The sequence below is a fragment of the Eurosta solidaginis genome, chromosome 3 (genome assembly GCF_040869045.1).
Source record: "Eurosta solidaginis isolate ZX-2024a chromosome 3, ASM4086904v1, whole genome shotgun sequence".
In the NCBI taxonomy this organism is placed as follows: Eukaryota; Metazoa; Arthropoda; class Insecta; order Diptera; family Tephritidae; genus Eurosta; species Eurosta solidaginis.
Genome location: NC_090321.1, coordinates 214218271 through 214230501, shown reverse-complemented (window position 1 = coordinate 214230501; position 12231 = coordinate 214218271). Strand labels below are relative to the sequence as shown.

At 35.9% G+C, this 12231-nt stretch overlaps 1 protein-coding gene across 2 annotated transcripts in view; it reads right to left on the bottom strand.

Annotated features, from left to right (window-relative positions):
* Nucleotides 1-239: 239 nt before the first annotated feature.
* Pgant1 (Polypeptide N-Acetylgalactosaminyltransferase 1) overlaps nucleotides 240-12231 on the bottom strand; it is a 33017-nt gene continuing 21025 nt past the window's right edge. The window contains exons 1-4 of one of the 2 annotated variants that reach the window (XM_067778006.1): nucleotides 11158-11328; nucleotides 9092-9491; nucleotides 6871-6992; nucleotides 241-1629 (exon numbers count right to left, since the gene is read on the bottom strand). In XM_067778006.1, coding sequence (XP_067634107.1) covers nucleotides 996-1629; nucleotides 6871-6992; nucleotides 9092-9491; nucleotides 11158-11177 — 1176 coding nt within the window. In that variant the 5' untranslated portion in view covers nucleotides 11178-11328 and the 3' untranslated portion in view covers nucleotides 241-995. Of the gene's footprint in view, nucleotides 1630-6870; nucleotides 6993-9091; nucleotides 9492-11157; nucleotides 11329-12231 lie in introns of those variants that run through there. The other variant, XM_067778005.1, reaches the window with a different exon arrangement.

Below are 12231 nucleotides of genomic sequence, written 5' to 3'. Positions count from 1 at the left end.
TAGAAAAGAAATTAAAAAAAACTATTAGAAATTAGCGTTTTTACAACCCCCTTTTAAAACCAAGGCATCACTGTGATGCATTTGCATGTCGTAAACATAGTTGTGTGAAGGTATCACTGTGACACAATTGCAGATCGTAAAATTGCTTGTGTTGTTTTTTTAAGCCACCACAAGACACAGCAAGTAGAATTGAAATTGCCCCTACCCAAAAGTTCGACCCAAAGGGGGGGCATCAGAATTCGTTTTAGAGGTATGGTTCCTTCGGCAAAGTTTCTTATTTTGATCCCTAGAATACGATTTTCACAGAGCAATGAGCGATTTGTAATCGACCCGCCCTAATCTACATATGTATGTGTGTATATACGCCTGCGATTTGTTTTTTTTCGTTAGTTTAAAAAAGAATCTTGAATGAACTGTATATGTACACTATTTAAGCCAATTTCGAAGAAATCGAAAATTCGAGTTTTTTGACAATCTTCATCAAAATTTCCAAATTTAAAGTTTTCGGGAACATTTTTGGTATGAAACTCTATGGTCAAATTAATTTAACAGTGACCAAATACAAGCTCAAAGCTTCTAAAAACTCGCATTGATTTTTGACAATTTTTTCCGAAGTGTGTTTTAGTGTTTCTTCCGTACAAAGTGTAAAAATGTATTTCCCTGAAACTCTAAATATAACTTAAGAAATTTTCATAAAGATTTTCAAAAACTTATCGAACTTTCCAATTTTTTCGAAACCGTTTTCGAAACTGAGTAACAAAATTACCCAATTCGTATTTTTTCTTTTTAATAGAAAACGTAGTAGATAGCCGGAAAAATGTGCTGTAATTTTTGCTGCTATTTTTTAATCGCAGGTGTATGTATGTCTATGTTGCAATATTTACATAATGGCTTTGACTTTCGACTTATGTTTATATACAATATACATAAATATTTGTATGTGTCTATAAAACTTAAATAAAAATTCCTTTTACGACACTTCCATTCCACTCCTCTCACAGCAACTGATCATGCTTTATCGTCCAATGTTGCGATTCGCTATCATTTTCACATGTTCTCACTTGTATTTCATCTGAACTCCTCAATTCCTTATGATCCAAACATAAACCACTATTTACATGTATCAAATGTTCATTTTGATATTCCCATTGTTCATTGTAATCATCATTATCCATACATGGCACCATCTTAACAATGCGCGGTTCGTCTTCGCTATGCGGCACAGTGGCACAGCTGAGCTCATTGCGCAGCACTTGTGCATTAGTGAGTGTGAAGAATTGTGATTTGGTAATTGTTTTTGAACACCAAAATATACCCAAGTTAAAAGGTTTTTCATTGTTTTGTGATAAATCATCGATGCACAAATCTTTGCTCACAGCTTTGATGCGCCCATAACCTATCACATTTTTGGTCGGTATAAATTTCTCAGGATAGATATTTTTCAAATACCAATCAAAACTTTTGCAACGCAACTTCTTACGTAACATTACACGATGCGTTATGTCACCAATATCGGGATGAAATTTCAAATCTGGACGATTAAGGAAGAAAAGATTTACATATTCATCCATCCATACGAGCGCCATGCGTGCGGTATTAATGCCATGTGTGTCGCGATCATTTGGAAATCTGAAATTTTTTTTCAGAAAGTGGTAGGTTAGTTAGTACAAGCGTTCTGAAAATAATAGCCGTGTTTTTTAACACGCGCGTATACGTTTCGTTTGCGCGTGTTAAAAAACGCCTATCTTCGCTTAGATAATGCTTAGGAGACCCATCTAGCGGCTGTGGTAAAACAACTAGCTACAGCAACAGGGTGTACCGAAAAGCGGAGACGCAACGCTCTGATGGCCATAGGGTATAACATATAGCTGAATCAGTTGCGATGAATTGTGGACACACATATAATACATAGAATTAGTGTACAGGGTGAAACAAAGACACATATTTCAGTTACATCTGAGTATAATGCGTATTGAAATTTAGTAGGACAAAATTTATGCGCAGCAATTTCAGAGGTGTATTTATAGTTTGTCTCTTAGCAGTCAATATAAAGTTTAAGCGTAAACGGATATACGCGTGTTAAAAAACACGGCTAATGTAACGCAATTAATTAAAATTAAAATGGTGCCTAATCGCCCAAGAACGGATGTACATAGTGCGCTTTGCCAAGAGCTTGGCATTACAAACTTAAGCACGCCTAATGTTAAAAATATCTGAAAGTTTGGCTTTGCTTAACGTTACACAAACTCTACGCAAATGCGGGCTAGAACCGTCTTATACAAAAAAGAGATAGTCACCTCTTTTTAGTCATAACCAGTGTTGCCATTTAGTGCTTTTGGAGCCAGATCTAGCCCTTTTTTTGCGTTTGTTTGCCCCTTTTTGGCTCCAAATCTATTTGGGCGATACGTATTGTGACATTTGTAATGTGTTTTATATGTGTCGAGGTTTTATTTTATTTTATTCTTTATGTATGATGCGGCGACTCGGTACTCAACTGATAACAAAAACTTTAATCGATAAACTGTGTCATGAAGCTGTATATTTGCTTTCCAGCTTGTGCAACAGCATAATGTCACCTTCTAAGAGTTTAACTTCGGATTATAATAAATTTTTGTCTTCCGTACCTTACTTTCATTATACCTTTGAAGAATATATATTTTTTTTTTGGTTTTAATTGACACCGCATACGCAAGCGTCGGTTGGCAAGGTGCTTTAAAGAGCCCTTATACTGCCAGGTTATCTTTCAATTTCGTTATTTGTATAACAGTTAATTTTTTGGTTTTTTTTTCCTTGGCACCACGCCAGCCACAATATTATTAAAATATGTATATTTGAAAATTCAATTTAATTTTTATGGCGTCACGCCAGATATTCCGTTAGTTTATGTATTTGTTAAAATTTAAGGTTAGGTTTTTTATTGGCACCACGCCATTTTTACAATATTAAGTTATATGTAAATCGTTTTGGTATTATGTGGCCCACGCCATTTTATAAATACCAGTTTTTCAAATGCTTTCAATTATACTTTGATGATTCAATTATTTAGTATTTTTTAATATTTTTAATTAGATTTCTGCCATTTCGCCTCCCACACCATCCGCCATTTTATTCTCAACCGCATGAATATAGTCCTTTAATAACACGCGGTTGAGTTGTGGGGAAAATCGAACTTGACCCGGCGACGTTACAAAACGAAGTGGTTGAAGAATATATACGAATAAAAAATAAGATAAATGTATAGACGAATTCATTGAAAGAAGGATATGTAATATATCTCGCGACTTCATAATTAAATTAATAGAGCAATTAAGGTAACGCTTGCCGCACAATATAGAAACGCTTAGCAAAATAGATTTCTTTTCGGTTGAAAACACACTGAGAATTGTAAAACCTCAAAGGTTTTCATATTTCACAAATGAGAAAAAACAAGTATAGCATTGATGAAATAACTAGGTTAGAAATGCAGTGGAAAAATATCTATCTCCAAAATTGGAAAAACGTGACTTAAGCATTGAGATTTTGGTTTGATGTTAAACAGTATAATTCCAAAAGCTTGTCCATTTTGTGCTGCCACTAAGTAATACTGAAGTTGCAAGAACGTTTTCAAACATAAGTCTGATAAAAGCAAACACAGAAACAAAATGAGTTTACAAACAGCGATGGTTACTAGGACATGTTTCTGAATTTCACTTCTTCATCAGCTAGCTTCTCGGGAGCTGAGTATTGAACTCGAATCTCCAACATTCATACCAGTTTAAAGGCAGATGCCTTTAACCACTCAGCCATATGAATGCCTCGCTGAAACAGAAAAATGGCCTAGTAACCATCGCCGTTTGTAAACTTTGCAATTTTTCTTTAAATATCAATAACAAAAACCATTGTATAAAACAATATGAGCCAGGCTCGCTAATTACATAGACAAAATGAGTTTAGTTATGTTGAATTCGTTTCTAACCATAAGAAGTGATCTTAAACGGCTGAGTAAATGCTGTGATGACTTTGAAGTAAACAACGATCTCTTAAATGAACACAAAAAATATTTATGAGTGTAGCAAATGAAGACGAAATCATAGATTTTGAAGTCTAAGGCTCTTCAAACATATCTCGCAGGACGCTAAAAATTTAATAAAAAAAATTGGAAAAAATTTAAATTAATTTTCATGGGCCACCATTTTGGCAAGTCGTGTTTTTGGCGACCCTATAGCCGTGCCGTCATTGTAGTAGCGTGAAAAATACTGCTTACTTTTTAACGATACCTTACCGCCAAATGGCAAAAACAAAAGGTTAAAAAAACGTATTTTTGTTATTAAAAAATATAAAATGAACCATAAAAACAGTATTATTTATGTACCTCTCTTGTACGTTATTTGTTTTTTTTTTTTTTTTGTTTACTGTACCTTTTTCATAACTTTGTTTAAGTTTGATTTGAAATAAATGTGAAAACTTAGATTAAAAAATATACATATACTTTTAGCTCTTTTTGCAAGTGGTTTTGGATTTTCTTGAAGAAATTTAGCTCTTTCTAGCCCTTTTTTTCTAGATTCTAGCCCCAAAGAAATTTTTTTCTGGCAACACTGGTCATAACTGATGTCAATTTGAATAAAATAGTAACTCGCAGTAAATGAGAAACCGTCATATGGAAATGGGAATAGTCAATTGTAAATGCGAAAGTATCACTTCAATATGATAATAGTCAAATGCAAATGAGAAAGTAGCAAATGATTATGCGAAAGCGTTATATGGATATGAGAAAGCGTCAGATGCAAATGCGAAAGCTTTATATGGAAAATTGCAGACGTCCGAAAGATTTATTTAGTTGTCAGTTCCTGAAGTGGCGTTGATCGACCGAGAGGGGATATTTTAGGTCAGTTGTTCAACGTTGGTAAGAGCAGATGAACTATTTAAAAGGCTAAATTTTGTTTCGACCGGTAAGGCCATTCGAGAAGTGCTGCATTTAGCACAGTGCTCGCCCATGCTGATACCCATTGAGACTCATTCACATTACCAATTTTGGAATCACGTGTGCACACTGGTACAATGAAGAATGCTGCCTTGCAACTGAAAGAAAAAACGCTGCCTACAGTGCTAGGTTAAAATCGAACGCATCAAGACAAGTGTGTGAACGCTACCACGATTTAAAAAGAGGAAGCGAGGCGCTTGTACAGAAAGAAAAAAAACAGAGGCAGAATGGCGTGAGTGCCAGGAACAACGCCCATACATTTCACAAAAATTCAGCGACATGATGACATCAGATGAGGCGGCTCTGGGAGTGTTCAAGAGAAAAGCTCTACGAAAGATTTACGGATGCAAATGAAAGATGTTGCTCCAGCTAAGAAAGTATTTTTATCAAAACCCGCCTACGGAAGCAGAGGAAGAGGACCAGTTAGCGCAGCGAAGAGGGGACTAGCGCGCTTTGTTGGACCGCTATTACCGTTTTAAGTTAGTAAGAACCCACAGTGTGGGAATACAATTTTTTGTGTGACAAGATTTAACATCACGAGAAAGCGAGATAAAATAACAAAAGTTTTAATTTCCACACCGTGGAGCATTCTTAAAAATACATTCTGAAATAAGGCGTTCTTCACAAGATTGCTTTCACAAAGCCTCCGATTTTGTTCTATAAAATTGTTTGATATTGCAGTTGCACAGTTAGACAGTTCCATTTCATTAGCAAGAGACTGTATTTAAAATTAAGAAGTATAAGTAAAAAAACTGTCTGAAGGGAAGCAACACTTGTTTAAACATTTAATGTTGAAAAGCTATTCAATACACATATTGCTTTTTGTTTGTAAAGGGATAATGCACCGAAAAGAATATTTAAGTTTATTTTCTGTTTTTTAAATTTAAGGATACTTAAAGTACAAGGCGGGCATTGAAGGGTGGGTTTGAGCCACAGGAAGAACACCATCAAAAACTTTTTAATAAAGAGTTTTTTCAATAAGAAACCAAGTTTTTTTGCGGTATCGCCCTTCGCCACTGGTTCCAAGTGTATTTCTGACATGAAAAGCTTTTATATTGGGTCCCAGGCCATATGGGAATAGATGGGAATGAAAAAGCAGATGAAATAGCTAAAAAGAGCGCATCCCTTGAAACTTGCTCCGTAGACGTCCCAATTAGATTGGCCAAGAGTAAGAAAAGGCGAGAGGTGTAAGATCAAGCGGGAAAGGCGTGGGTTCAAGCGTAGGGCTGTAAAGTTTCGAAGATTATATGTAGGTCTTACAACCTTTGACTAACAAAGTTGCTTCTATAATTAAAAAGAGAGGACTGTAGACTCATGACGGGTATTCTGACTGGACACTGCCTTCTGGCGTCACATGCCTTTAAATTAGGCTTGGTCAGTGAAAGCAGATGTAGGAAGTGCGGGTTGGAGGGGGAAACGATCGATCACGTCTTTTGTTCGTGCCCTGCGCTTGCCAGGCTAAACTCCAGCTATTAGGAGTGATACAGCTGTCAGATCTAGAGGCAGCAAGTGGCTTAAGTCCTAAAAAGCTTCTGGTATTTTCCAGGAGGACGTAGTTATTTTTTAACATAGGTCCTGGTTTTTGATAGCGGTTTTCAGTTTGGTCGTTAAAATAGGTTTCTTGAAACACTACTGACTCATTCAGTCTATGTGAGGTCCTCATAGACCGGCCAGTTCAACCTAACCTAACCTATATCGCGCCGTGTATTTGTTTGTTTTATTCAAATTACAATATGTTTATATTTGAGGACTACTGAGTTTAAGATCTTAAATTTGAATTAATTTACGGACTTCGTTTTTTTGATTCCGACTGATATTTATGCATACAAAAAATTTATTTGGTCTCACCCTAAAACTGCTCTGAGTGAAATAAACACTTTATGTAATATAGATGCAAATATTTTACTTACTCATATGGATGAAAATCCCGAAAAACATGTCCCACACGCGAACAAGGTATCGTTTCGATGGTACCACCACATTGCCAAATTCTAAATGACATCTCCAAATTTTCACCACCCCAGCCGTCCATCTAAGATAAGGAATATGTTAACTACGGTACATTCTTTCAAATAAAATACATATGTATCGGCGCTACATGATAATCTTAAGGTAAAGGAATTCGCTGTAACATTGTAAATCTGCGAACTAACTCAAAATAGTTCCCGAAATAGTTCCAAAATAATCCTCGAAAAAGTTCCGAAATTATTCTGTTTGGAAAAGATAGCAATACAATTCAAGATATGTGACCCGGCCTATGAAAAGGTGGCTTATGACTCAAAAAAGAAATTGCGAGAAACAGCTTTTAAAGATAAACAATGAATTTCTTCAATTTCTTAGTAGTAGTAATTATTGTTGAGTCATAAGCCACCTTTTCATAGGCCGGGTCACATATAGTCATAAAATGATCCGTAGACAATTCTGAAAAAATTCCGAAATGATACTGAAACAGTCCCGAAGTTATCCCTACAATAATTCTGAAAACAAGTTGAAATCGTTACAATTTAGTCAAGCTGTGATTCTCAAAATAATCCCGATATAATCGGAGTGATTCCTAAACAACCCAAACTATTCCGAAATATTGCCAAATAATCCTTAAATAGTCCCGAAACAGTCCTGAAATGAGTTCATCACAATTTCCAAATAGTGCAAAACTGTACCGTATAAATCCTAAACAATCCTTTAAAAAATGCCGAGAGCCATTGCGTATCGAATTGGGCCAAATCGCTTCCCAAAACCATCAGTAGCCAGATTTATATCGTCTCAGGTTCAACTCCACCTATGCAAGGCGAACTCTGTCAAAAATATAAATGTAAGCGTTCAAATATTAGGAAGTAAGGCTCTGGTAACCCCAAGTTTTTTACAGAAGGAGGGAATGAGAAGAGTTTTAAGTCTCGACAACATCATCTCAAATCATAAAGTGCTAGCTTCGGAGACTATTTATTCACATATTTAAAAGGCAAGGCTCTAGCACCTCTATGTACTCTTCAGTAACAGATCTAAAATACCTCAATTTCGAATGCCCTCATTAAATGGCACTGAACTCTCCCTCTCAACGAAAGTAATGTACCTTAGCGTCGATATATGCAAGAACCTAAACATAAAAGTCATTATTGATAGGAGAGAAGAGAAGGCATACATTTTAAAGAGAAAAGTTAGCAGAAACTGGGGCTTAAGGCCAAAGCTTATGATGTGGCGGTCATAAGACCCATCCTAGCGTACGGAGTGTTAATGTGGTGGCCAGCACTGAAAAAGCAAAACAACATCAATAAACTAAACAGGATACTACGGGCAGCATGCGCGGGGGAAACAGGAGCACTTAGATCGAGTTCAACGGAGGCGCTGAATGTTCTCCTTATCCAGTTGCTATTGGACCTCCACATACGCCTGACAACTAATATATCAGCCAACAGACTTAGGGAGTCAAGCAGTTCGAACGAAAAGCTGTATGACCACAGTGGCATCCTAAGAATGCTCCCCAACGTGAATGAGACTACAAACTATTGGACTGATCAGCCGACAAAGTGTACAAAGGGGGCCCAACGTCTCCCCTCACTTATGGGTCCAAAATGGACTGCGGGGGTTTCTTCCGAACAGTTAAAACCCGTAATATCCATCCGTCATCCAAAGTCAGCAGAGATAATAGGTATAGTGGGCCTATATTTTCCTGTTAGAGAATCAGTTAAGAGAAAGTGAGATAATAATAATAATAACAGCGCTCAAAGCATTAGATTACCCATATACGTACTCTTAAGCCGTCGAAAACTGAAGAGGGCAAGCGAGCGAATCTTGCGCCCATCACGCTCACTTTGATACCAGATCACTGTAACATTGATGGCAATGAAAAATTGGATGACTGACAAGGGCCGATGCATCGTTAGACACCTCAGTGGCAGTAAGAGTGCACCGGCTACTATCATCAATAAAGAGTGGCATTCTTGTCAATTTCCAGAAAACCGCATTTCGAAATTGCTACTCTACGGAGGCCTGTGAAATCACCAAGCAGAGATGGCCTGACTACAATTACATGTATTAATACCAGTTTTAAAAATTTTAAGTCGGAACCTAACGATTTTTTACTCGTACAGTTTCCTAAATTTGTGCCAGGTACTTAATTTACAAATCACTCACCTGTTCATCATAGCTGCCACTCTCCCAAAAGTAACGGCGATCGATAGCAAACAGCCCACCAGCCATAGTCGGACTATAGGCCGGACATATTTGACGCGGTTGATCACATTCACGCGCTTGACGTTTCTTCTCACGATCCGACACCTCAATCCAATCAAAATGCCCCGACCATTCAAAACCACCTACTTGAAATGATTTATAACCATTCGTGCTATATTGAAAATCTTTTGAATCGATCACATCAATTATGGGCACCAATACGCTTGTGCGTGAGTCTTTAATACGCTGTAAAAGTGGTTCACACCAACCAATATTGGCTTCACAATGAGCATCTAAAAATATTAAAACATCACCGGTGGCAATGCGTGCACCAGCCAAACGAGCGCGTATCAAACCGAGCCTAGAAAGGAGGAAGCAGAAAATGAGAAAATTAAATAAATGAAATGTATTATAGTAATATATAGTAGGAAATTTTAGAAAATATACAAGATATCAAATGGCAAGTGACGCAATTGCAGATCGTCCAGCAAATAAATATAAATAACAAATGTTGTGGGTATTATAACTTGCTAGATACCCATAGATATAATGTATATAATTAGTAATATAAGTTGCTTTTTTTTTGCAAACGAGCTTGAAAAAAAAAACGCTGCAGCTAGCTAAACAGTTTCATCGTGGCGGAACCATACAGATGCAGTGGCGTAACAATAGGATGGAAGGGGTGCCAAATGCCACGGGCCCCGACTTAAGAGAGCCAAGAAGACGTGAGCTCAAAAATAGCTTGTTCAAAGTGAACATGTATTATAGAGTATTGGACATTATTATAAACCAACTGAAATCGCGTTTCATTCCAATGAATGAAACTGTTTCAAACTTCAGCGTTTTCCACTTTAAATGTTTTAAATGACACTGATCTATTGAAAAAAAATCTCTAGAATTTGTTGAGATATATAAAAAAGACAAATCTGAATCAATTGCCAGAGAAATTCTAAGTTTTCGATCCACTTTAAGAGACGAAATAGAAAAGCGTTGTTTTATGTCTTGAACCTTTCTTGAAGTATGCACTATTTTACTGTTATTTCTTACTATTCCTTACAATTATTTGATTTTTATAGATTGTTAAATTTAATTTTTTATATACACTATTGTTGTTATTTATTATTTTTAAGTATTAAGTTTTCATAATTTAAAATTAAATTTTATTTTATTAAATATAAAAATTTTAAATGTTTTGAATTATTGCTGAACGATCATTTTCAGAAGTAAATTTGATTAAAACCTATTTAAGAAACTATATGAGATAAGACAGGTTATGTAACTTGATGTATTGAAAATTCTATGGCCCTTTTGCGGAACAGAGATCTCGAAAAAAAAATTGTTTTCTTAAAAAATATCTTATCGAAATTAAATTGTTATTTTGATTTCATTGTAAATGCATGCAGGTTTCCTCATGATGTTGTTCCTTCACCGAAAATCTAGCGAATAGATGGTTAATGCATTGATATATTATGTTCTATGGATGAGTGTGAAGTCTCCCATATGCATTGGGCTAGCGTGGACTACAGACCATTCTTTCTTGCGTGAGAAGGAAGGCATATGGTCATTAGTGGGATATATACAACGTGTAATTGAGTACGCTGAAAATCTCGAAGTTTATTATAATTAAACTGAGTATAACGTGAAGATTTTTATTGATAGGGTCCCATCAGAAGAATTTGTCAAGGGCCCAAGATGGTATAGTTACGCCACTGTACATATCGTCGGTCCAATGCCAAAGTCACGAATGTGCATATTTGAGGTGTTGAGAAAAACGCGAAAGACATTGCTAAAAATAGAGATTTAATTTTGTATTTTTCAACCACTATTGGAAGGTTGACTTTTGTAAACCACTAAGTATTGTTAATTGAAAAATGATTTTTTAATTTTTTTTTCAAAAAAAATGCACTTTTGTTGTTTTGGTTTTGCAAAATTTGACAGATATAATATTTCGTTTAAACAAAAATGGCACATTCGTGACTTTGGCATTGTACCGACGATATGGTGTAAGTTTATCAGCTAGTTGGCACTTTTTTAGATGCTTTGACATTTCTACTTCTGGCGCAGTACGTTATTGACACGCAACCAGAGAATCACAAAAACAAAATACATGGAATGCGTGTATTTGTTTGTTATCTGCACATTCGTATGTGCATTACATTCACTCATTCACAATAGCGCCCTATTTTGGTCGACTGTTGCTCAACCGATTTCATCTCAAACTGCTTAGCCAACTGAACTAGCTTACTTCGTGTTGGTGCTTTCTATGCAATTCGATAATCTACCCAGTGTTTTATTCAGGGGCGGAAACTGTTATTCCTTTTATAATATAATTATTTGCAAAACTATTAATTTTGGACTTTTAATATATTTGGATCAAGAAAAAAATTATTTTCGGATTTTTATTACCTGAGGCCGATAGAACTAGTTAAACTCGGACTTTTAAAATAAAAGTCCGGAAATAAAAGTTAAATCCGGACTTTTATTTTTTAAGGCTAAAATTAAAGTCCGGCTTGATAAAAAAGAAACGGCTTATCCGAAATCAAATTTTTTTTAATTCGGATAAGCCGTTTCTTTGTTATCAAGCCGGACTTTTATTTTGGCCTTAAAAAATAAAAGTCCGGATTTAACTCTTATTTCCGAACTTTTATGTTTAAAAGTCCGAGTTTAACTAGTTCCATCGGACTCAAAAAATAAAAATACAGATTTTACTTTTATATGTGGACTTTTATAGAAAAAGTTCGATAAACAACAAGTAAGGTAAGTTCGGGTGTAACCGAACATTACATACTCAGCTGAGAGCTTTGGAGACAAAATAAGGGAAAATCACCATTTAGCAAAATGAACCTAGGGTAACCCTGGAATGTGTTTGTATGACATGTGTATCAAATGAAAGGTGTTAATGAGTTTTTAAAACGTAGTGGGCCTTAGTTCTAAAGGTGGACGCCTTTTCGAGATATCGCCATTAGGGTGGGACAGGGGTGACTCTGGTATGTTTTTGTACGATATGGATATCAAATTAAAGGTATTAATGAGGGTTTTAAAAGCGAGTGGCCCTTAGATGTATATGTGAAGGCGTTTTCGAGATATCGACCAAAATGTGG